Source organism: Camponotus floridanus, unplaced genomic scaffold (assembly GCF_003227725.1).
Source record: "Camponotus floridanus strain SB8 unplaced genomic scaffold, Cflo_v7.5 scaffold134, whole genome shotgun sequence".
Classification (NCBI taxonomy): Eukaryota; Metazoa; Arthropoda; class Insecta; order Hymenoptera; family Formicidae; genus Camponotus; species Camponotus floridanus.
Genome location: NW_020229253.1, coordinates 639,218 through 666,683, shown reverse-complemented (window position 1 = coordinate 666,683; position 27,466 = coordinate 639,218). Strand labels below are relative to the sequence as shown.

General features: G+C 30.2%; 1 protein-coding gene across 3 annotated transcripts; it reads right to left on the bottom strand.

The window, feature by feature from the left end:
- Window positions 1–258: 258 nt before the first annotated feature.
- Window positions 259–27,466, bottom strand: LOC112637142 (sphingomyelin phosphodiesterase). Of its 3 annotated transcripts, XM_025406151.1 has the most exons (9): window positions 27,330–27,466; window positions 19,885–20,087; window positions 8,990–9,286; window positions 4,697–5,089; window positions 3,638–3,810; window positions 2,778–3,140; window positions 2,491–2,683; window positions 2,161–2,345; window positions 259–452 (listed from the first exon to the last, which is right to left on the bottom strand). In XM_025406151.1, exons 1-9 carry the CDS (start codon window positions 27,406–27,408, stop codon window positions 287–289), a joined length of 2,052 nt encoding a protein of 683 aa, XP_025261936.1. In that variant the 5' UTR covers window positions 27,409–27,466; the 3' UTR covers window positions 259–286. The 3 variants fall into 3 exon arrangements, with proteins under 3 accessions (XP_025261936.1, XP_025261937.1, XP_025261938.1); XM_025406152.1 differs by lacking the exon at window positions 27,330–27,466 and having other exon boundaries at window positions 19,905–20,114; XM_025406153.1 differs by lacking the exon at window positions 27,330–27,466 and having other exon boundaries at window positions 19,841–19,942.

The following is a 27,466-nucleotide window of genomic DNA, read 5'->3' as shown; positions in this document are numbered from 1 at the left end:
AAAATAATGATATCCAAAAATTACGCTAATTGAAAATAAAAACTTAAAATATTTTAACTAAAAAAAATTGTACAAAATAATTGTTTTAATTTCTTACAAATAATATTAAAAAGTTGCGCCAACTGAATAAAAATGTTTACTATAAAATAGACATATTTCTTTTTTATTTTCAATATTAAAAGAAAAATGATATTAAATGAATTGTAATATATCTATTATAAAAAATCGTTGAAAATATGAACAATCATATACACTGCAATAATCATATGCATATATCTTGAAAAGTTTAATTAAAAAAAAAAAGAAAATGATAATACAAAACACAAAACAAAATTAAACTCTGACATAACGCTTTCCGATCGTGACTTCTTCCGCTGCGCAAATCGCAGAGCAATCTCTTGCGACATTCGTCATTGCACGCCGGTCGCACTGGAGAATTTTTATAGTAATGCCTGTAAAAATCGAAAGCAAATACGTCGCATTATTTTCGGAGTAATATCGAATTTCTTATTTTTCTTTGTTAATTTGCCAATAATATTTTCGCTTATTACAATCGATCGATTTAAAAATAAAAGAATATATATCTTCGTATAATAATAAATTTTATTAATATATTATGTATAATATTGTTACGTCCCTGATCGTCGAGTCGGTATTGCAAAAGATGAACATCTGGTTGTCAACGGTTGTTAAAAAGAGAAGAACAATTGAGTCGGAAGATAGCTGTCCGAATGCATTTTCATATACGAGCCATTATTGTGTTATTAATCTGTTGTTCGTGTGTTTCGCATTAAAGTTTTTCATTATCCTTAAAAGTGTTTATTTATTTAACACGATCTGCGACAGTCGTTCTCTTTAGTGCGTGTCTTCGATACACAAGGTAGGGCAAAAGTTCCGGAACGGCTAAATATCTTAAAAAATATTAATTTTTTTGTAAAAATAGTTAAGATAGAAAAAATGGCTTAAAAGATCTATTAGCTGATGGTATTTATTTGACCTTGGAATGACCTTGAAGAGCGCGATCAAGGTCATCATAAAAATCTTAAACGACAACTCTTATTTTTTATTACATATTATTCTTGTAGCTTGCCTCGAGAGCTTTCTAAAACACTATAATTAAGTTAGTTTTCATTAAGTACTTTCCGAATTATGAGGTTTGAAGTCATTTCTTAATTTTACATATACTATAAAATATCTTGTAAAATATTCATTTTTCGATTATCTTACCTTAATACTTTTACGTACAAAATAATGAGAGGAATCAATTGGTATAAAGAAAACACATAATTGTTTCGAAGAAAAAATATGTAATTTACAATTAACAATTACATATTTTTTCTTAAAAATAACTATATGTTTTCTTTACATCAATTGATACCTCTTATTATTTTGTACTTAAAGTATTAAGGTAAGATAATCGAAAAATGAATATTTTACTAGATATTTTATGGTTTATGTGAAATTAAGAAATTATTTCAAGCCTCATAACTCGAAAAGTATTTAATGAAAAAATGTTTAATTATAGTGTTTTGGAAAGCTCTCAAGATAAGCTACAAGAATATGTAATAAAAAATAGGGGTTGCCATTTAAGATTTTTATAATGACCTTGACCGCGCTTTTGAAGGTCATTCCAAAATCAAATAAATATCATCAGCTAATAGATCTTTTAAGCCATTTTTTTCTATCGAAACTATTTTTACAAAAAAATTAATATTTTCTGATATATTTTCTGAGATATTTAGCCGTTCCGGAATTTTTGCCCTACCTTGTATATCGAAGTCTTCGCCCCCGGCGTAACAATAATATATTATGTAATAATATATTAATATATTATGATATATAACTCTTTCCAATTTTTTAATTAAAAAAATATTTGTTTTTTTTTTGTATAAAACTTATAAACTACATTGTCTTATAGTATCAGTCAAAAGTATTGCATTATTAAAAAACAGAGAGATCGTTACTCTTCAATGAACAAAATAATATAAATATTACCAAATTATATTTTATTACTGTTATTTTATGTTTTATTAGTTTTGTGAACTTGAGAGAAACGGCTAGAAGATAAAAAATAAACTTTATCATTTATTTGCGTTTTCTGTATTTTTTGGGGATGATGCTATACTTTTGATTAGTATTGTATTAGGGGGATATCATTACTTGTAATAGAGATCAAAGAGGGCTGGTTCGTTGGTCATTTTGTCAATTAGGGAGTCCCAGTCCTTTGGTAAGAGCGATGCCATTTGGTAGGCTTGTCGCGCGCTATACAACTTATGCCAGATCGGATAATCGTAAAGATTTGCTTCCTTGAGATTCATGACCCAGCTCTCGTGATCGATGACCATCTAGAATGTGCGCGTTAATTTGAAAATAATAAATAATCCCTTTATATACATATATGAAAAAAGAATTTCACAGACTGTTCGACTAAAGTCTATCAGCGTATTTATTAATCATACTAATGAGAAAAGAAAATATCATTTTATTTACTCTTGTAGTCTTTGAATGATCTCCATCGATATAATATATTCTGTAGCCGGGATTCAAATCATAATATGGCGAAACTGAAGGACCGACGTAGGCGATGCTGAGCGCTCTGCCGAGGTCTGATGTATCATAGAATATCTGGAACTCGTCATAATGCGTATGCCCGAAGAACTGGGCCGTGATTGTTGACTCATAGCTAAGTAAATAGAGGAAGGACATTTGTTACACAATGCATTTAAGTGTTGCTCGGTGGCAATTTACAATAGCGATTTAAACAATCAAGTACCAACCGGTTGATGATGTGATAGTAATTCCTCGACCACACCTTAAGGCAATCCGAATGTCCAGGTGGAATATGACCGATTATATGCACTTTCTCATCATTGATTTCGGCACCTTGCAGTTCATACACGAGCCATTGTAGCTCACTGACCGGGTCAGTGCTATTGATCAACAACCACCAGTTCTTGTTGTTGCAATAATTCATATTCACAGAGAGAATTCTGAAGCCTGGTCGAACTAGAACGGAGTAGAAGGCACCGCGACGGACAGTATGTGATACACCGTCGGGCAGCCAGCGTCGCCATTGTTTGTCAAGCTCATCATACAGCCATGAGATACTATTTTCTTCAGGCACAAAGGGTGGTGGGAAACTAAAATAAAGGAATGTTTTAACTGTTATTGTTCATTTTAGAAAGAATTTGATTCCAAAAATATATTAAAAATATTTTTTATAGTGAAATTAATTTGTCTCTAAAGAGTTTTTATTTTGATATGTAAGCAATAATGGAATGTAATAGAAATCTTCACAGTTGTATTATTGTTGCTGAATGTTTCTAAAATAATTTTTCTAAAGTTATTAATTTAATTAATCGGATAAGAAAATTTTATAATGGCTTAATCAGTCATTTCTCTCTTCTTCTTTCTTGCGCTATTGCCCTTTTATTGTATTAATTTTGTTTAAATCTTGAAATGTTTGTATTATGTAAAAGAGAATAAATTTTTGTAAAGGAAAAAATAATTTTCTCTAAATTTTTGTACAAGACGAATAATTTGTATCTGAAAGAATATTTTCTAGAAAAGGGAAAGTGATAAGATGTGAGTTCCAAGATGAGATAGAGGTGAGTTTAAGTGGATAGCTGATATATACCTGTTGACCGGCGCGCTTTCGTGATTTCCCAACGCAGGAAAAATTGGTATGCCGGGAAACATCTCGACCATTTGTGCGACCGTATTACGCAATACTTTAAGGTTTTCTTCTCGCGTTTGATTCCACACATCGTGAGGTGGCAAATCACCCGTCCACAAAATGTAATCAATATCCTGAAAATTTTTTCAATCATAAAGAAAAATTATTTCCCTTCCAACTTATATCAATGACGATTAATTTTTTGTTTGTAAAAAATCACACATCATATTTATTATACAGAGTGTCCCAAAAGTCCCGGACCGGTCGAATATTTCATAAACTATGCACTTTAGAAAGCAATGTTTCAGACAAAAGTTGGCTTGAAGGGGGCTATAGTGAAGATAGTGGCAATGATTTGACATGGGAGAGTCATTTGAAAGTCACATGAAGATCATCGTCAATTTCTTAAATGGAACCCCCTATTTTTTATAACATATTCGTGTAGCTTATCTCGAGAGCTTTTCAAAACACTATAATAAAGTATTTCTTCATTGAGTATTTTTCGAGTTATGAAGCTTGAAATCATTTCTTAATTTTACATAAACCATAAAATATCTTGTGAAATATTCGTTTTTCGATTATCTTACCTTAATAATTTTATGTACAAAATAATGAGAGGAATCAATTGGTGTAAAAAAATCACATTTATGCAAAATTAAAAAATGATAAGCTACACGAATATGTAATAAAAAATAGGGAGTTCCATTTAAGAAATTGACGGTGATTTTCACGTGACTTTCAAATAACTCTCCCATGTCAAATCATTGCCACTATCTGATGGCCCCCTTCAAGCCATACAACTTTTGTCTGAAACATTTCTTCCTAAAGTGCATAGTTTATGAAATATTCGACCGGTCCAAGACTTTTGGGACACCCTGTATACTTAATATAAATAAATTTTTTCCCATCAGTGAAACACATTATTAATATTTGTACGGCAATTAAGAGCAAATGTCTCGTCATTTCTTTGCAAGTTTTATATGGTGACGGCTTAATTAATTGCTTGGACGTGTTACTCACTGAATGCGTGTCGGCGATATGCTTGAGCATATGATCGATCGTTCTTTTGGGTGTATCGCATTTTCTGTAATCGCCCCACCGTCCAGCGGCGGCTGAGGCCGTTAAAGGAGCGCCGTTTGTCAGCCGACAGCAGAGCGGTTCATTGCATTCGGCATTCGCGCCCTCCTGATAATAGGGATCATAATGTGTATCGGAGATATGCAACACCTTGAAGGTCGGCGCGCCTTCCTGCGGAGGTATTGGCGGTTTGATTGGCGGTTTCTTGACTGGTGGAAAAGCCACCTCCCATTCGTGTAGTGGATTAAACGCGTCGTCGCATGCATCGCCGATCATGAGGCTGCAGATTTGTGCTGGACCCATATTCACTTGTTTCAGAACGTAGATCACTTCCCCCTATGCAGATTTATTTTAATTTCAATTTTTGTTCATTTTATACAGGGTAAAAGAAACGGTGTCTACGTCCCGGCAGGAAAAATGCCTCATTTATTTGCTCCTATCAAATATAATGAGCTTATTAATAAATGAATATTATTGGGGATTGATATATGGCAGTACACATACAATCAATCGGAAAATCACAGAACTTTTGAAATGCGAAACTACTGAATTTTGTATGCGACATTTTAAAAAAGTGTAATATTTTATATTTAAAAAAGTATAAAATCACAATAATTTTCAAAAATTTGTAAAATTTGTTGGTAAATATTTTTCTCATCTCCTTTTAGTCTATAAAAGTAATTATCATTATGTGTATATATATATATATATATATATATATATATATATATGTATATTTTCATTGTATTTATGAAGATAGAATTCGATGACAGAGAGTCGTTGCAACATGCTTCTTTTATTCGATATATTAGAATGTGCTTTTCTTTAAAATGTAAAAATGTTCCACATTTTAAGTAAGATGTCTTAGTTTCATTATATTTTTTTAGCAGACTTGGGCAAGATGTATAAAAGAAAAATTAAAAGGAAGAAGAACCATTGCTAAAATTAATAAAATAAAAATAGCTAACTTAAGCATTAAAAATGAGCAAAGATCAAGGCATAAATGGATATCAATGTTTTTTTTTAAGAAGAAATCGAGAAAGATGCAATGCTTGTAAACATTCAATCAATATTTTTATTGAATTAAAATATGAATTAAATATGAATTTTTATTTTTTTTCATCGAATTTTATAATTAAAACAAAATATTTTTGTTAATCATAGTTATTTGAAATGTTATTCGCCGAAATCTGAAGGAAAACGTCCTTTTCAATATTTTCAAAAATATTTTCAAAAATATTTTTAATATTTTCAAAATTGATTTCATAATCAGGATACTTCAATTAATTCAAAATTGGTACAATTATTAATTCTAATATTAATGAATTTTTTACAATTTTAATTACTGAAATTTATTAAAATTTCTTTATTATGATTGCATTTTATATTGATTTAACCGTTTGAGTGCCACGGACTTTTGTAGAAACTCGATCGAAAAATGCCAAACGGCGTGATAGCGCTTGTCTAATTCCGAGTGGAAAAGAGCCAAGCGGCGCGATAACGCTTGTTCGGTTCCATTTCGGAAAATGCCAAGCGCGATTGCATGTTTTCTACTTATAAGCAATAATTGTTATTCAGGATTTATACTACCGGAAAAAAACTGGAAACCCTGGAATTCTCAGGGATTTTTATTTTAACCTGGAAAATCAGAGAATTCTCATGGAATTTTATTAAGACTCAGAATTTTTTAAAAACTACTTCTCTGATCATTTTTTTATATTCTAAGTGTAAACATTCGCTCTGTGTAGAATATCTTGAGCGATATCGAGCGTCTATTGTAGAGCAAGAAGCTTAAAAAAAGAAAAAACATTTTAGAGATGAAAAAATTAGGTAAAAGAAGCGTATATAAGAATTTTAGAGAATGTTCAAAAACAGGCGAATGCTCTTGAAGAATAGATTCGAGCATTAAAAAAATATATATATATTTTTTTACATAATAAAATACATAATATTTTATATACATAATAAAATTTTTGTGTCGTCCAAATTTTATTAAAATCTATTAAAATGTTTTTTTTTTCAATTTATGTTAAAAGTTTACGTACGATAAATTATTTTAATTTTACTTGGAGTTTTAAACAAAAATACTTGGAAAATCATGGAATTCTCAGGAAACTTATTTTCAAGATTTGAGTGTGCACCCTGTTATTTTTCCAAATTTAGTGTTACTCTGACATTCCTTTGAACATAACTAGTAAAAGTACTGTTTAAGTCACACAATTCGAAAAAAAGCGAGCGTGCACTTACTGTGAATTTACAGACATTGATGCGCTGGTACTTTTGAGTATTTTGGACGGGGGGAGCGCGGTCGCGTCGCTTGGTCCTCAAACGGTTAAGCAAATGTGGGACATATTATATACATCATTTTATCTTTTAATTTTATATACAGAGTGTTCCAAAAGTCCCGAACCGGTCGAATATTTCATAAACTATGCACTTTAGAAAGAAATGTTGTATGGCTTAAAGGAGGTCATTAGATAGTGGCAATGATTTGACCATTTGAAAATTAATACTATTTATAATTTAGTTGACCATGCCATTTTACTATCTGATGACTGCTTTAAACAAGAGAATATTAAGTTAATATATATGATACGTTAATTAATAATTGTTTTCCTGAACACATTATTCATAGACACATTCGAAAAAGAATCAATTTTTTAAACAACCTCGACCGCAATAATACTGATGACGCCAAGTCTACTCATCCAGATAAAACTCATTTTATCACTATACCATACGTAGAGAATACGAATCAAGATCTCTACCGTCTTCTACGAAACAGTGGTTTCAACGTTGTCTACAAAGTAACAAAAAAACTAAATAACTTAATTAGATGTGGTAAAGACAGCTTACACAACAATGACAAGACAAGTGTTGTATACAAATTAAATTGTAATGATTGCAATCTGTCATACATTGGGCAAAAAGACATTTGCGGACCCGAGTGAAAGAACATTGTAACAATATAAAGTTACATGAGTCTAATCACTCCGTTATTAGCAAACACAGATTGGAATCCGGACACGATTTCGATTGGTCGAAACCTAATATCTTGCACAATGAAAAGTACGTTCGTAAAAGAGAGATAGCTGAGATGTTCTTTATCAAGAGATTTAATAATCTAATCAACCTACAGAAAGACACAGATAGTTTAAATAATATTTACGACAAAATGATAAAGGTCACTTAGTATCGTTGTTCCTCTGGTTATGTTTAGTTTCTTGACGAAGTCTCACACGGACGCATCAGCTTCTCTCAAATTTGAATCTAGTTAAATAACGTTTTTTGTATTACGTGATTGCGTTGTTTCACATATTTACCATTAATGCTTGCCTTCTGATTATTATTACATCGGTAAAAATCTTTTCACACTTTAATTCTTCGTGCGTTGCTATGTATTCAAACTGTTAATTTATTTATTTATAAATCTTTTTTAGTGTATACTTGATAAGGACCACAACCATATGGTCGAAACGTCGTATTAATAAACTCAATTTTTTGGCTAGTTTGGTCGACTACAATTTTTCAATTATCCTTCTATAATAAATTATTTCTTCATTAAGTATTTTTCGAGTTATGAGGCTTGAAATCATTTCTTAATTTTGCATAAACCATAAAATATCTAGTAAAATATTCATTTTTCGATTATCTTACTTTTATCTTACTTATGTATTAATACAAAATAATGAGAGGAATTAATTGGTGTAAAGAAAACACATAGTTGTTTTAAAAAAATATGTAATTGTTAATTGCAAATCACATATTTTTCTCTTAAAAACAACTATGTTTTTTCTTTACACCAATTGATTCCTCTCATTTTTTTGTACATAAAAGTATTAAGGTAAGATAATTGAAAAATGAATATTTTACTAGATATTTTATGGTTTATGCAAAATTAAGAAATGATTTTAAGCCTCATAACTCGAAAAGTACTCAATGAAGAAATACTTTATTATAATGTTTTGGAAAGCTCTCGAGATAAGTTACACGAATATGTAATAAAAAATAGGGAGTTTCATTTAAGAAATTGACGGTGATCTTCACGTAACTTTCAAATGACTCTCCCATGTCAAATCATTGCCACTATCTGATGGCCCCCTTCAAGCCATATAACTTTTGTCTGAAACATTTCTTTCTAAAGTACATAGTTTATGAAATATTCGACCGATCCGGGACTTTTGGGACACTCTGTATAATACATATAATACATATACATATAAATCTAAACTTTACCCCAAAAAGCAGAGTGAGTCCGTGGCAGACTCGAGCGCTCTGTATGTTAAGCGACACGCAGAATTGATTAATGCTGGCCATGATTTCTTCATCGCTCTTGCCGACTTTTATGTAATGTTGTAACAGGCCGGCTCCTACTTTGCATGCAGTACAAGATATTATGGACATTACGGAGGTTTCAACCTCCATCATGACTTGCCTCAGATCTAGAAGTTTAAGAGCTTTATCAACAAATCCGGACAGATGTCCACTTGGTTGGACAGTTTCCATATCCCATAGCATCCGCGAGTAATTCAACTGTAATTAGATATACATAAACATGATAAATTTATATGATATAATATCTCAAGTAAAGTGATTGATAAAATAATCAAATTAATATAGTTGTCATTCTCTAATGTGCAATAATACTGTTATATATTAAAATATTTATTGCATTGCATGTTTTTGATTATTTTGCTTGGTTTTGTATTTAAGTTTTCTGTATTACTTAATCTTTTCGATTATTCCATCCGATTATTATGTAGAAAATATTTATAAATCTTCTCTCTTTTGTTCATAATATACATTAAAAGATATACACATACAGGGTGATTCATTTTAATCGCCCCAGGCGGATATTTCAAATGCTGTTGAGTTTAGAGAAAAATGTTTCAGACAAAAGTTGTATGGTTTCAAGGGGGACATAAGATGGTACCATTGGCTTGACCTTGAAGAGTTATTTGAAGGTCACCTTCAATTTCTTAAATGGAACCTACATTTTCTCTTTACATATTCTTGTAGCTTATCTCGAGAGCTTTCCAAAACACTATAATTAAGTACCTTTTCGTTAAGTACTTTTTGAGTTATAAGGCTTGAAATCATTTCTTAATTTTACATAAATCATAAAATATTTAGTAAAATATTCATTTTTCGATTATCTTACCTTAATACTTTTATGTACAAAATAATGAGAGGAATCAATTGGTGTAAAGAAAACATACAGTTGTTTTTAAGAAAAAATATGTAATTGTTAATTGCAAATTACATATTTTTTCTTAGAAACAACTATGTGTTTTCTTTAGACCAATTGATTCCTCTCATTATTTTGTACATAAAAGTAGTAATATAAGATAATCGAAAAATGAATATTTTACAAGATATTTTATGATTTATGTAAAATTAAGAAATGATTTCAAGCCTTATAACTCAAAAAGTACTTAACGAAAAGGTACTTAATTATAGTGTTTTGGAAAGCTCTCGAGATAAGCTACAAGAATATGTAAAGAGAAAATGTAGGTTCCATTTAAGAAATTGAAGGTGACCTTCATGTGACCTTCAAATAACTCTTCAAGGTCAAGCCAATGGTACCATCTTATGTCCCCCTTGAAACCATACAACTTTTGTCTGAAACATTTTTCTCTAAACTCAACAGCATTTGAAATATCCGCCTGGGGCGATTAAAATGAATCACCCTGTATACATTCTGAAATGTAATTTATTCTTCATTGTAATATGTAAATTGGACAAATAAAGAAAAGAAAAAAAATATATGTTGTTGAGAATAGGTAATTTTGCGATTTTTAATATTATTCTCAGTTATGATTGTAACACACGGTTTTTCCCATACCGCGAATTTCTGATTGCGGATAGCCGTTGGTTCCAGGTATAGAGAATAAGATGCACGTGTGTTTAAATGATGCGTTTATTTGTATATGTATACTGTACAAGTGTGTGTGTGGATGGTAATATGTATGTGTATATGTTTATAAGTGTGTAATGATCTGAGCGTGTGTGTGTGTTGATTCGGTCGCCGCGAGTGTGTTAAAGCGCGATAGTTCGATATTCGCGCGTGAGTCGATAAATCGCTTGTCCGTTTTAGAACGGGCGGCGATGAGGCGCGATTTAAGTATAAATTATATAATAACGGTAACAATAATAACGGTAGTGCCTCGGGTCTCGAATAACAGGCGAGGATGCAGCCGCAATAATTGAGTACGCAAATGTTAATTATAATTTCGGGCTGGATGCGATCGTGCGGTTCCCGCTCTCTTAAAGTCAATCAGTGAAAATAACGCTGATTGAATCAGTAAAACAGTATGTCACCGACAATCAGTGAGTATTTACTGACATTTAGTAAACATATTCCCACCTTAGTTCTCAGACTTACAATTTACTGATTTTAGGCAGTGGAAGTAAGATTTCACTGCAAATCAGTAAACCGCGAGCCAATAAAAGCTCAGTTTGTTGTTGCGCGATATTTTCTCAGTTCTTTTGTTTACGGCGTTCGTAGTAACGTGTGTCGTGCCGGGTGCCAATCGTGCATCGTTCGTCGTAACTAATACAAGTTACAACACGTTAGCTACTATCCGTCCGCAATGATTGACGGTAAGTTCAACGCTTTTATGTGGCATTTTATTCTATTATTATAATTATTAAATTTTTTTATATTAATTATATGTATTTCGTTATCATAACCATTCTTGTAGTGTTTTATGTAATACGTAGTTGCTGACACGTGAACTTTTTTTCTTTCTATCTTTAATATTTATTTCTCAATTGTAGACTGAAATGGAAAAAATAACAAATTTATCCATTGAAGATTTAGGAATAAAAATCGAGGAAATAACAGATGAGGAGACACGAAAAAAGTTTGAAGGTTAGTATATTTGTATTTTTTTTTACGTTTTTTTAACAAACATATTTAAAAATATAAAGCATCAAATAGCAAAATTGTACATTTTATTATATATTTATTGTTACATCTCGGAATGCCATCTCAGACTTTATTCCTTTTGCAAATTATCTATACGACTGTCACATTCCAAAAATATATATTTATATTTAAAAATTGATTAAATGTCATCTCTCTTTTTTTATATATTTATCATTTCTATTTTGCAAAGTACATTTCTTGATAATAATTATAAAATAATCATTTTTAAATAATGTTTATTAATATTACAGATGCGTAAAAATTTCATTAAAATATATCAGCAATGGAGCCTTTGAAATGTTTTATGTGTCGTAATACTGTAAAAGGAGGGTTAAATGGTTTGGCAAGACATTTTACAATAGTACATGGTTTGACACTTAAACGCGGAATAGACAAAATTGGGTTTCAATGTGGTCAAAAAGATTGTTATCGAAAATTTCTTCATTTTTACTCTTTAAGAGGTCATATAAGAAAAATTCATTTTTCTCGAAAAGAAAATTATGACTTTTCTGTAGAAAATACAGAATCCACTTCTTCGTATAATAATATAATTATTAATGAAAATGATGCAAACAAAATATCTGAAAATTCAAATAATGTAGAGGTTTTAAAAATTTGTGACAATTTTAATTTAAGAGATTCTTTAATAAGTCTAATAATTAGATTACAATCAAAAGTATCAATGACCGGAAGCATTATAACTGATATTCTTGATGAATATGAACAAATAACAAATAATTTATGTGTATCATTAAAAACTAAAATTAAACAATTTTTACAATAAAATATATGCCTATATTATATATTTATGTATGTGTATAAATTATTATATATACATATATAATGTAAAATTAAGTAATGTACATTAAATTTATATTATATATTTTTATTTATATTTATATTATATATTTTATATTATATATAGCAAATTAAAATAAATGCATTATATCAGCAACTGAAACTACCTGTTCATATTCACTGTTGTAGTAGTTAAGATTTACTGATTAAAGCAGTACATATCACTAATTGTACTGTGTATAGCAACTATTTTCTGCAGTCAAATATCACTGCTCGAAACAGTTACTGCAGTCAACTGATTTCATCAGCAGTATTTTACTGGTTTGCAGTGCTATACTTATAACTATGGTCATCAGTGACAATTCACTGTTGTACAGTCAAAATACACTGATTGACTTTAAGAGAGTTATAACTCAAAAAGTACTTAATGAAAAAACATTTGTCTGCAGTGTTTTGGAAAGCTCTCGAGATAAGCTACAAGAATATGCATTGAAAAATGGGGGTTTCCATTTAAGAAATTAAAGGTGACCTTCACGTGATCTTCAAACGACTATCCAAGGTCAAACCAATGACACCATCTTATGTCCCCCTTCACACCCTACAATTTTTGTTTGAAACATTTCTTTCTGAAGAGTGCTGTTTTCGAGATATTCGAGTGCATCGATTAAAATGGCCCACCATGTATATAAAAATTTTCTAATTATTATTTTTTCGCGACTTCGTCTTTTTCTTCTTTTTTTCCTCTCTTTATCTTATTCGGGACGAACGCCAATGTCGCCATTGCGGCTCTCACTTTCAGTGTCAAAATACTTTCACCAACGCGATCATCGACAGACCGTGGTGAATGCAAGTATGTACCTTCTATCCTTCCTATTCGCATGTGCTTATACGCATACACATCGTGTATAATATGGTGTCAATGACTTTCGTTCGCGAAAGTCGTCCAAGATCATCGATATCGATCGTCATCGCTTGCGTAAAAGAAATCACCGGTAGACATATCGCGGTACTCCCTTCGATCTCGGAAAAGGTGCACGCTCGATTATCTCGGGATCGCGATCCAAGAAGGAAAGTTGCAAGATCGAAGGCACGCAGAAAGCGACGCAAAGAAATCGTTTCACTTAATTCGAGCTGTCTCGTGATATATTGTGATAGACGAAGTATACATATATCGATTAATTTTCTGCTCCTTTTCGAGCCTTTCTTGATATAATTATTGGATCTTAAACTGTGGGATGCATTATTATTCTAATTTAAGTCAAATTTGATTTTTATCATGTAACGATGCACCCCGGAATGCATCAGCCGGAAGCTGCCGCCCGACGACCACCGGTCGGGCAAGGGCAGAGGGCTGTGTGCCCACTTTTTAAAACTTAGAAAAAGCCGGGTAGGAAGTCCGACAAAACATCGTCGGCCGGGAGCCGCCGATTGAGAACCGCACGCGGCATCCCGAGCACCGTCGCCGAAAGCCGCCGAATAAGAATCCCCGCGCGAATATACCGTTATTTTTTCCGCCGCCCGGTGGGAGTTAATAACAAATACGCCGGCGCGTGCCGTAATTAGCGGTATAAAACGGGCTCCCGGTGACACTTCAGATCAGATCCTTCCGATCCTCCTTGCCGAGTCTGAAGGCAAGCTACGAGATTAAGAGGAAATCCTGCGAAATTAGAAAGGCCAGAAGGTAGTGCGAACGCTGCCTCCGCCGATTGATATCGGTGCCTTCGAAATCGCTCCGAATATACTCTCAGGTATCGCACTTATCCCGAGGTGGAACACGAGCCGCCTCCGACGCTTGCTAGCTTCGCGACGCCGTCCTACTCCTAATATCCTTCGGGGAAAAATTAATACTTTAAAGAGCCATCCTACCGGGTTTTAAATGTATCATTCAAGCGGCCGTAAGTAAGCGCAACAAAAACGCGCGCGATAAGCAAGCTGAGAACGCATCGAATACCGCTCTCTTAAAGTCAATCAGTGTATTTTGACTGTACAACAGTGAATTGTCACTGATGACCATAATTATAAGTATAGCACTGCAAACCAGTAAAATACTGCTGATGAAATCAGTTGACTGCAGTAACTGTTTCGAGCAGTGATATTTGACTGCAGAAAATAGTTGCTATACACAGTACAATTAGTGATATGTACTGCTTTAATCAGTAAATCTTAACTACTACAACAGTGAATATGAACAGGTAGTTTCAGTTGCTGATATAATGCATTTATTTTAATTTGCTATATATAATATAAAATATATAATATAAATATAAATAAAAATATATAATATAAATTTAATGTACATTACTTAATTTTACATTATATATGTATATATAATAATTTATACACATACATAAATATATAATATAGGCATATATTTTATTGTAAAAATTGTTTAATTTTAGTTTTTAATGATACACATAAATTATTTGTTATTTGTTCATATTCATCAAGAATATCAGTTATAATGCTTCCGGTCATTGATACTTTTGATTGTAATCTAATTATTAGACTTATTAAAGAATCTCTTAAATTAAAATTGTCACAAATTTTTAAAACCTCTACATTATTTGAATTTTCAGATATTTTGTTTGCATCATTTTCATTAATAATTATATTATTATACGAAGAAGTGGATTCTGTATTTTCTACAGAAAAATCATAATTTTCTTTTCGAGAAAAATGAATTTTTCTTATATGACCTCTTAAAGAGTAAAAATGAAGAAATTTTCGATAACAATCTTTTTGACCACATTGAAACCCAATTTTGTCTATTCCGCGTTTAAGTGTCAAACCATGTACTATTGTAAAATGTCTTGCCAAACCATTTAACCCTCCTTTTACAGTATTACGACACATAAAACATTTCAAAGGCTCCATTGCTGATATATTTTAATGAAATTTTTACGCATCTGTAATATTAATAAACATTATTTAAAAATGATTATTTTATAATTATTATCAAGAAATGTACTTTGCAAAATAGAAATGATAAATATATAAAAAAAGAGAGATGACATTTAATCAATTTTTAAATATAAATATATATTTTTGGAATGTGACAGTCGTATAGATAATTTGCAAAAGGAATAAAGTCTGAGATGGCATTCCGAGATGTAACAATAAATATATAATAAAATGTACAATTTTGCTATTTGATGCTTTATATTTTTAAATATGTTTGTTAAAAAAACGTAAAAAAAAATACAAATATACTAACCTTCAAACTTTTTTCGTGTCTCCTCATCTGTTATTTCCTCGATTTTTATTCCTAAATCTTCAATGGATAAATTTGTTATTTTTTCCATTTCAGTCTACAATTGAGAAATAAATATTAAAGATAGAAAGAAAAAAAGTTCACGTGTCAGCAACTACGTATTACATAAAACACTACAAGAATGGTTATGATAACGAAATACATATAATTAATATAAAAAAATTTAATAATTATAATAATAGAATAAAATGCCACATAAAAGCGTTGAACTTACCGTCAATCATTGCGGACGGATAGCAGCTAACGTGTTGTAACTTGTGTTAGTTACGACGAACGATGCACGATTGGCACCCGGCACGACACACGTTACTACGAACGCCGTAAACAAAAGAACTGAGAAAATATCGCGCAACAACAAACTGAGCTTTTATTGGCTCGCGGTTTACTGATTTGCAGTGAAATCTTACTTCCACTGCCTAAAATCAGTAAATTGTAAGTCTGAGAACTAAGGTGGGAATATGTTTACTAAATGTCAGTAAATACTCACTGATTGTCGGTGACATACTGTTTTACTGATTCAATCAGCGTTATTTTCACTGATTGACTTTAAGAGAGAAGGCTTCAAAGTTTGCAGTACTTCGATATAAAATGCAAAATATCTCGTAAAATATTTAGTTTTCGGTACTCTTACCCTAATACTTTTATGCACAGGATAATGAGACAAAACTATTGGTACAAAGAAAACGCATGATTGTTTATAACAAAAAGTGCATTGCAAATTACACATTTTTTATCATAAACAATCATACGTTTTCTTTGCACCAATAGTTTTGTCTCATTATCCTGTGCATAAAAGTATTAGGGTAAGACTACCGAAAACTAAATATTTTATGAGATATTTTGCATTTTATATCGAAGTACTGCAAACTTTGAAGCCTTATAACTCAAAAAGTACTTAATGAAAAAACATTTGTCTGTAGTGTTTTGGAAAGCTCTCGAGATAAGCTACAAGAATATGTAATGAAAAATAGTGGGTTCAATTTAAGAAATTGAAGGTGACTTTTATGTGACCTTCAAATGACTTTCCAAGGTCAAACCAATGCTACCATCTTATGTCCCCCTTCACACCCTACAATTTTTGTTTGAAACATTTCTTTCTGAAGAGTGCTGTTTTCGAGATATTCGAGTGCATCGATTAAAATGGCCCACCGTGTATATGCTTCTAGCGGAGTATTTCGATAAAGATGGGCTTTCTCATGGGTATATAAAGTAGATAAAAAACTACTTATTTATACAATTTTTTTTCTACGCATTTCGATCGAAATATTTGTTTTTAAATTAAAATTTGAGAAGTATTTTCAATAACTTTTATATTATTTTATTATATTTTATTATATTATAATATTTTATATAGATTTTAATGTTCAATATATCATAATTCATTATATCTTTATATTAAGTAAAAATCTTTTAATTAAAGATCTAAAATAAAGTGATTTCTTGATATCACATAGGAGAATGAGAAGCGGACCATTTATCACCTTATAATTTTCTTACAAAATTTTGAAATCGATTTCGTTACATATATATTTTTAAAATTTTTTCTTCATATCTTTTACTAAAAAAAAGGTTTACTTCTATTTTAATTCGTCAAAAACTAACTCCTTTATTTAACGGTTTATTTTTCGAAATATCAAATTGTTTTCGTATTTAAAATTTCTGTTTGTATATTAACGCTCTATATTATATATATATATATATATATATATATATATATATATATATATACAGGGTGTCCCAAAAGTCACGGACCGGTCGAATATTTCATAAACTATGCACTTTAGAAAGAAATGTTTCAGGCAAAAGTTGTATGGCTCGAAAGGGGCCATCAGACAGTGACAATGATTTGACATGGGAGAGTCATTTGAAAGTCACGTGAAGATCACCGTCAATTTCTTAAATGGAACTTCCTATTTTTTATTACATATTCGTATAGCTTATTTCGAGAGCTTTCCAAAACACTATAATAAAGTATTTCTTCATTGAGTACTTTTCGAGTTATGAAGCTCATTTCTTAATTTTACATAAATCCTAAAATATCTTGTGAAATATTCATTTTTCGATTATCTTACCTTAATAATTTTATTATGTACAAAATAATGAGAGGAATAAATTGGTGTAAAAGAAACACATAGTTGTTTTTAAAAAAAATATGTAATTTGCAATTAACAATTACATATTTTTTTTTAAACTATGTGTTTTCTTTACACCAATTGATTCCTCTCATTATTTTGTACATAAAAGTATTAAGGTAAGATAATCGAAAAATGAATATTTTACTAGATATTTTATGGTTTATGCAAAATTAAGAAATGATTTCAAGCCTCATAACTCGAAAAATACTCAATGAAGAAATACTTTATTATAGTATTTTGGAAAGCTGTCGAGAGGAGCTATACGAATATGTAATAAAAAATAGGGAGTTCCATTTAAGAAATTGAAGGTGACCTTTACGTCACCTTTAAATGACTGTCCAAGGTCAAATCATTGCCACTATCTCATGGCCCCCTTTAAGCCATACAACTTTTATCTGAAACATTTCTTTCTAAAGTGCATAGTTTAATATTCGACCGGTCCGGGACTTTTGGGACACTCTGTATATATCTATCATATCTTCTATATCATTCTTCAAACGGTCTTCGACAATACATCTATTCAGTTAGTTTTTCTATCTGTTGACATCACGTCGTTCACACATATATACATATATTTATATTTGTACTCACACACTTATATTAAATAGTGTTTCCTTTCAAAATTTGTACCGCGATTTTTAGAATCTTTATTCTCGTTGTCTGTCGAAGTCAATAGTAGCTCAAAATTTGATCTAAATAAAGCTTGACAAACACATTTTGTATTTGCCCTCTAATCATCTCATTCATTCGAATCTCGACAATTTCTATGTTATCAGTCTAGAGACTTGCAGTCTCTCGCGCATTTTTAAAGCTACCTCATTAAACAATAAACATCATCTTTTATCGAATTCTATATGTTAAAAAGTCTCTGGCCAATCGAATAAAGTTTCATCTGTACCGATTTAACAATTTCTTGATGTAGTAATTCTTGGCGCATATTAATTATATGATACACATCCGTTAATGCGATATCAATATTACGGTTGATTAATGCTTTTCTAAATTAATTTCGTGCATCAAGGAGAAATATACCGATTAATATGTGGACGCAGGAGTGAAAATGCATCGATTAGATCAATTTCTCGTTTCTTATCACAAAACAAAGCGAACGAATGTAGAAAGTTTTTCATAATCTTTTCTCATTTCACGATTATCGATTTTATCAGTTTATTTGTGCAATAATAATTCCATAGCATAATACGTTTCTATTTATACGGAAAAAGGTTGAGTCGATAAATGCTACTTTTCTTATTAATCGAGTGTATCGAATGCGTTTTCAGCGGTCTAATTGCGTCCGACATGTAACTACTATCACGCAAAGTAGAAACAGATCGAACAATGTCAATCGTATTGATATCAATCGTTGAACTTACGCAATATGCGCGGTAAAGATGTACAAAGTGTTTAGCAGATATCGTAATTTTTATCATCCTAGAATTTTTCAAAAATATATTTTCGAAATTATATAATTTTATAAATAAATTATATATCATTTTATATATCATTTTAATATGTAATATTTAATATGTAATATGTAATATTACATATAATTTTATAATATAGAATAATAAAGAAACGGAAAATATTATGTATACTTGTCAGTATTTTGAAGTCAAAATTTTTTAAAAAATCAACGTAAATTAGTAAAATTAAAATAGTAAATTTAAAATTTTCAAATATAAAATAAGCTTTAAAATTATTCCAACAATCCAATTATTGTGTATCATCATGTTTGCTAAAGATTTGATAAAATATCTGCAAGATGCAATTTATGACATATTTTTCGTACAAGTTCTTACGTCAGTTTACACATTAAAAACGATTCAATCTTTCATAGATTTATATATCAGAGGAAATTTCGAATTCATGATGAATGAAGTATCTTACACAATATTAACAACGATAGTGCAAACTTTTAACTAATAATAAATTATATCGTTTTGTTCACGTACCGAGGATGTACGTACTGATGCGAACAAAATCTATTCCTCCTTACCCGTGCCATTTCTTTCGTACCGTTAACAACAAAAGTCTCCACCGTGGGTGGTAATTCCCGAAATCTTTCGTTGAACGGCAGCAGAGCGACATCCATCTTTTCGGCGGCTCTGGCCTTCGCCGCAATCCATTCGTCGGCCAGAGCGGTCCAGTTGGTGGACGCTATCTCGGCTTCTCGTCTTGTCCTGTCCTGAATGGGATTTCCTGCATAAAACCGGAAAAGCAGTTCAGTTATGATAATTCAATCGTGACCGATCTTGTGACCGAATACTCGTCACTTCCGCTGGCGCGTCCGGAAGATACGACAATTCTCTGTTTTTGTTGAATTGAATCTACAAATTGCGCAACTCAATTCTCGCGAATTTTGCAATTTGCATTGTGAAACATCAATTACACATAAATGTTTCTCGTTTGGCAAGAAGTGCAGGGATTTGCGTCCAAACGAGCTTTACAACACGAATAATTATAAATTCATTTGAATGTGTGTCGCGTGAGATTAATATCTTCTCTATTAAATAACTTGCGATTAATGTACCACCATTTGTGTGTATATGGCACGTATTATGTATTACTTTATTAATATATATATATATATATATATATATATATATATATATACAGGGTGAGTCATTTTAATCAATACACTCGAATATCTCGAAAACAGCACTCTTCAGAAAGAAATGTTTCAAACAAAAATTGTAGGGTGTGAAGGGGGACATAAGATGGTAGCATTGGTTTGACCTTGGAAAGTCATTTGAAGGTCACATAAAAGTCATCTTCAATTTCTTAAATTGAACCCACTATTTTTCATTACATATTCTTGTAGCTTATCTCGAGAGCTTTCCAAAACACTACAGACAAATGTTTTTTCATTAAGTACTTTTTGAGTTATAAGGCTTCAAAGTTTGCAGTACTTCGATATAAAATGCAAAATATCTCGTAAAATATTTAGTTTTCGGTAGTCTTACCCTAATACTTTTATGCACAGGATAATGAGACAAAACTATTGGTGCAAAGAAAACGTATGATTGTTTATAATAAAAAATGTGTAATTTGCAATGCACTTTTTGTTATAAACAATCATACGTTTTCTTTGCACCAATAGTTTTGTCTCATTATCCTGTGCATAAAAGTATTAGGGTAAGACTACCGAAAACTAAATATTTTACGAGATATTTTGCATTTTATATCGAAGTACTGCAAACTTTGAAGCCTTATAACTCAAAAAGTATTTAATGAAAAAACATTTGTCTGTAGTGTTTTGGAAAGCTCTCGAGATAAGCTACAAGAATATGTAATGAAAAATAGTGGGTTCAATTTAAGAAATTGAAGGTGACTTTTATGTGACCTTCAAATGACTTTCCAAGGTCAAACCAATGCTACCATCTTATGTCCCCCTTCACACCCTACAATTTTTGTTTAAAACATTTCTTTCTGAAGAGTGCTGTTTTCGAGATATTCGAGTGTATTGATTAAAATGACTCACCCTGTATATACAGGGTGAGGCATCTAAAACAGGCCACCTGAATAACTCCGTTGGTAAGCCGAATACAAAAAAATTGTTCAGACAAAAGTTGTATGGTTTCAAGGGGGACATATGATGGTGTCATTAGTTTAATCTTGAAGAGCCACCCGAAGGTCACGTGAAGATCAGCTCCAACTTTTTAAATGGGACACCTTATATGCTTTTGCATATTCTTATAGCTCATCTCAAGAGCTTTCCAAAACACTACAATTATGTTAGTTTTCATTAAATACTTTCCAAGTTATGAGGCTTGAAATCATTTTTTAATTTTACATAAACCGTAAAATATCTTGTAAAATATTCATTTTTCGATTATTTTACCTTAATACTTTTATGTACAAAATAATGAGAAGAATCAATTGGTATAAAGAAAACACATAATTGCTTCGAACAAAAAAATGTAATTTGCAATTAACAATTACATTTTTTTGTTCGAAGCAATTATGTGTTTTCTTTATACCAATTGATTCTTCTCATTATTTTGTACATAAAAGTATTAAGGTAAAATAATCGAAAAATGAATATTTTACAAGATATTTTACGGTTTATGTAAAATTAAAAAATGATTTCAAGCCTCATAACTTGGAAAGTATTTAATGAAAACTAACATAATTGTAGTGTTTTGGAAAACTCTTGAGATGAGCTACAAGAATATGCAAAAGCATATAAGGTGTCCCATTTAAAAAGTTGAAGCTGACTTTCACGTGACCTTCGGGTGGCTCTTCAAGATTAAACTAATGACACCATTATATGTCCCCCTTGAAACCATACAACTTTTGTCTGAACAATTTTTTTATATTCGGCTTACCAACGGAGTTATTCAGGTGGCCTGTTTTAGATGCCTCACCCTGTATATACAGGGTGTATCAGAGCGACCGTATCAGGCTGGTATTTCGAAAAATACGCATTTACTTGAAAAATGTTCCGAACAAAAGTTGTAGGACTTTAAGGGGCGCATTACATAGCATAGTTAGACCTTGGATAGTGTTGTTAAGGACACGGAAAAATCAATTAAAAGTTTTTAAATGAAAACCCCTATTTTTGATTGTATATTCTTATAGCTGACCTCGAGAGCTTTCCAAAACACTATAATAAAGTATTTTTTCATTGAGTACTTTTCGAGTTATGAGGTTTGAAATAATTTTTCAATTTTACATAAACCATAAAATATCTAGTAAAATATTAATTTTTTTATTATCTTACCTTAATACTTTTATGTACAAAATAATGAGAGGAATCAATTGGTGTAAAGAAAATACACAGTTGTTTTTAAGAAAAAATATGTAATTGTTAATTGCAAATTACATATTTTTTCTTCGGAACAATTATGTGTTTTTTTTATACCAATTGATTCTTCTCATTATTTTGTACATAAAAATATTAAGGTAAGATAATCGAAAAATAAATATTTTCTTTCAAGTAAATGCGTATTTTTCGAAATACTAACCTGATACGGTCGCTCTGATACACCCTGTATATATATATATATATATATATATACACGGTGGGCCATTTTAATCGATGCACTCGAATATCTCGAAAACAGCACTCTTCAGAAAGAAATGTTTCAAACAAAAATTGTAGGGTGTGAAGGGGGACATAAGATGGTAGCATTGGTTTGACCTTGGAAAGTCATTTGAAGATCACGTGAAGGTCACCTTTAATTTCTTAAATGGAAACCCCCATTTTTCAATGCATATTCTTGTAGCTTATCTCGAGAGCTTTCCAAAACACTGCAGACAAATGTTTTTTCATTAAGTACTTTTTGAGTTATAAGGCTTCAAAGTTTGCAGTACTTCGATATAAAATGCAAAATATCTCGTAAAATATTTAGTTTTCGGTACTCTTACCCTAATACTTTTATGCACAGGATAATGAGACAAAACTATTGGTGCAAAGAAAACGTATGATTGTTTATGATAAAAAATGTGTAATTTGCAATGCACTTTTTGTTATAAACAATCATGCGTTTTCTTTGCACCAATAGTTTTGTCTCATTATCCTGTGCATAAAAGTATTAGGGTAAGACTACCAAAAACTAAATATTTTACGAAATATTTTGCATTTTATATCGAAGTATTGCAAACTTTGAAGCCTTATAACTCAAAAAGTATTTAATAAAAAAACATTTGTCTGTAGTGTTTTGGAAAGCTCTCGAGATAAGCTACAAGAATATGTAATGAAAAATAATGGGTTCAATTTAAGAAATTGAAGGTGACTTTTATGTGACCTTCAAATGACTTTCCAAGGTCAAACCAATGCTACCATCTTATGTCCCCCTTCACACCCTACAATTTTTGTTTGAAACATTTCATTCTGAAGAGTGCTGTTTTCGAGATATTCGAGTGCATCGATTAAAATGGCCCACCGTGTATATACAGGGTGAGGCATCTAAAATAGGCCACCTGAATAACTCCGTTGGTAAGCCGAATATAAAAAAATTGTTCAGACAAAAGTTGTATGGTTTCAAGGGGGACATATGATGGTGTCATTAGTTTAATCTTGAAGAGCCACCCGAAGGTCACGTGAAGGTCAGCTTCAACTTTTTAAATGGGACACCTTATATGCTTTTGCATATTCTTGTAGCTCATCTCAAGAGCTTTCCAAAACACTACAATTATGTTAGTTTTCATTAAATACTTTCCAAGTTATGAGGCTTGAAATCATTTTTTATTTTTACATAAACCGTAAAATATCTTGTAAAATATTCATTTTTCGATTATTTTACCTTAATACTTTTATGTACAAAATAATGAGAAGAATCAATTGGTGTAAAGAAAACACATAATTGCTTCGAACAAAAAAATGTAATTTGCAATTAACAATTACATTTTTTTGTTCGAAGCAATTATGTGTTTTCTTTACACCAATTGATTCTTCTCATTATTTTGTACATAAAAGTATTCAGGTAAAATAATCGAAAAATGAATATTTTACAAGATATTTTACGGTTTATGTAAAATTAAAAAATGATTTCAAGCCTCATAACTTGGAAAGTATTTAATGAAAACTAACATAATTGTAGTGTTTTGGAAAGCTCTTGAGATGAGCTACAAGAATATGCAAAAGCATATAAGGTGTCCCATTTAAAAAGTTGAAGCTGATCTTCACGTGACCTTCGGGTGGCTCTTCAAGATTAAACTAATGACACCATCATATGTCCCCCTTGAAACCATACAACTTTTGTCTGAACAATTTTTTTGTATTCGGCTTACCAACGGAGTTATTCAGGTGGCCTGTTTTAGATGCCTCACCCTGTATATATATATATATATATATATATATATATATATATATATAATTATAATATAATTATAATATATAAATATATTATAAATATTATAAATATTGTTATAAATATTATCAATATTATTATAACAATATAATTATAATACATAAATATATTATAAATATATTATAAATATTACTTAAGAATAATTTATATATATATATATATATATATATATATATATATAAATTATTCTTAAGTAATATTTATAATATATTTATAATATATTTATGTATTATAATTATATTGTTATAATAATATTGATAATATTTATAACAATATTTATAATATTTATAATATATTTATATATTATAATTATATTATTGTATATTATAAATATATTACAATCGTCAACAAAATTATCGCATAGGTAATTTCATGTCAAATTTTCTCATAACTTCTGTGTTTTTTTAAATGTGAACATTTCCACATTTCTGTCCTCCAACACACACACACATACACACAATACGTCAAATTTCGTAGTGCGCATCGGGTAATGCTAATCCCTAAAAATTACGCTTTTAAAAAAAAGGTAAAAAAAGGTGCTAAGTCCGCGTAAAAAACAGAATATGTATTTGCAAAATAGTGTATTATTAACTGTAAAAAACTACTGTATTGTATATCCTACAAAAATAATGATATCAAAAAAATTGCGCTAAGTGAAAAAAAATTTATAAAAATACTTTAACCCAAAAAAATTATACAAAATAGTTCTTTTAATTTTCTACATTATATCCTAGAAAAATAATGATATCCAAAAATTACGCTAATTAAAAATAAAAACTTAAATATTTTAACTAAAAAAAATTGTACAAAATAATTGTTTTAATTTCCTACAAATAATATTAAAAATTAATACATATAAAAAAATTTTAGTTAAAAAACTTAGCGCTGCTTATTTCATTAGCACATTGTTCAGCGTAGCAGCGCTAAGTTTTTCAACTAAAATTTTTTTATATGTATTAATTTTTAATTTTTATATAAATTTTTATTTTTTATTTATTAATTTCTAATTTTTAATTTTGTATTATCATTTTCTTTTTTTTTTTTAATTAAACTTTTCAAGATATATGCATATGATTATTGCAATGTATATGATTGTTCATATTTTCAACGATTTTTTATGATAGATATATTACAATTCATTTAATATCATTTTTCTTTTAATATTAAAAATAAAAAAGAAATATGTCTATTTTATAGTAGACATTTTTATTCAGTTGGCGCAACTTTTTAATATTATTTGTAGGAAATTAAAACAATTATTTTGTACAATTTTTTTTAGTTAAAATATTTTAAGTTTTTATTTTCAATTAGCGTAATTTTTGGATATCATTATTTTTCTAGAATATAATGTAGAAAATTAAAACAACTATTTTGTATAACTTTTTTTGGTTAAAGTATTTTTATAAGTTTTTTTTTCACTTAGCGCAATTTTTTTGATATCATTATTTTTGTAGGATATACAATACAGTAGTTTTTTTACAGTTAATAATACACTATTTAGCAAATACATATACTGTTTTTTACGCGGACTTAACACCTTTTTTTACCTTTTTTCATATTTCGACTTTGGATCATAATATTGCTGTTCACGATGCACGTAGAGCAAAAATAAAGACACTTTTCTTATATAAATCAAACTCAAGCTATCAATTAAGCCTAGTAAGAACTCGATCCGTTCAGCGATTATATTTCAATATGATAAACTCGAACATCTCAAACTATCCGACTCGCGTAATAATACACGGAGTGTCTTGTTGCTTACGCGGGACTTAGCACAAGACACTACCGTGTCTCTTGATGCTGGCGGTAAATGAATCAAAATGTATAGGTAACTTTGATATGTCGTAACTCCGCGAAAAAAAACTTCATTTTTTTAAATTCACACATAAAGTCCAAATTTTACGATGATTATCATGAAATTTGCGACACAAATTTATATTCCACCCCGTGGAATGCGTCAAATTATGCAATTTTTGAAGATGTAACACGTGCTTACTTTTAAGGAGATGACGAGAGGGGGGAGGGTAAATTCTAAATCTGACAAATGATTTTTAAAATAGAGGCTTTAAGCTTGGGAATGAAAAAAAAAGTTTTCAAATACGATCATTTTTATTAATGGAGTTATACTTATTTGAAGTTATGGGAAAATTTGACATGAAATTACTTATATGATAATTTTGTTGCCGAGTGTATTTTTAAGTTAAAATTTATTTTAAGTTAAATAGTTAAAATTTTTATATATTTAAATTATTTCTTTGCTTATAATTCTGACATTAAAATGTAAAATATAATGTAAAAAAATCTTTTGAAAAAACATCAATGCAGTGAATTTTTCCATGAGAAAAATAATATTTTTGCATATTAAACTTGTTACAAATTGAGATAAAATTGATATTTGACAATAAAAAGACAAAGGTCTTTTCTCTGGACGATCATATTAGAAACTTTTTAACGAGTGAAATAAAAATAAATGAACGATGGATCATTTCATGCAGAAGGAAAAATCCATTTTTCATACTGCAATTAATCGTAAGCGATTAGTTACAATCGTGGAAGCTTGCTTCGATAAAGTATGTCGATTTTTTCCATGAAGCACGTAAGTATTATATTGCACAGCGTGTTTTACCTTGAAAATGTGCAATTTTTCTGTTACGCTCGGAATAGTCGATGATTCGCTGTTCAAAGGAAATCACATAATTTCCCATGAATATAATCGATCGAATCGCATGCAAATCTTAAGTACTTTCTCGGCAAAAAGAGTTT

Coding starts and splice junctions, on each gene's coding strand:
- LOC112637142 (XM_025406151.1), bottom strand. CDS start 27,408: ATGGGAAATTATGTGATTTCCTTTGAACAGCGAATCATCGACTATTCC. Junction 3,811..4,696: donor ATATCGCCGACACGCATTCA/GTGAGTAACACG, acceptor AAAAATTTTCAG/GATATTGATTACATTTTGTG. Junction 3,141..3,637: donor GAAAGCGCGCCGGTCAACAG/GTATATATCAGC, acceptor CCTTTATTTTAG/TTTCCCACCACCCTTTGTGC.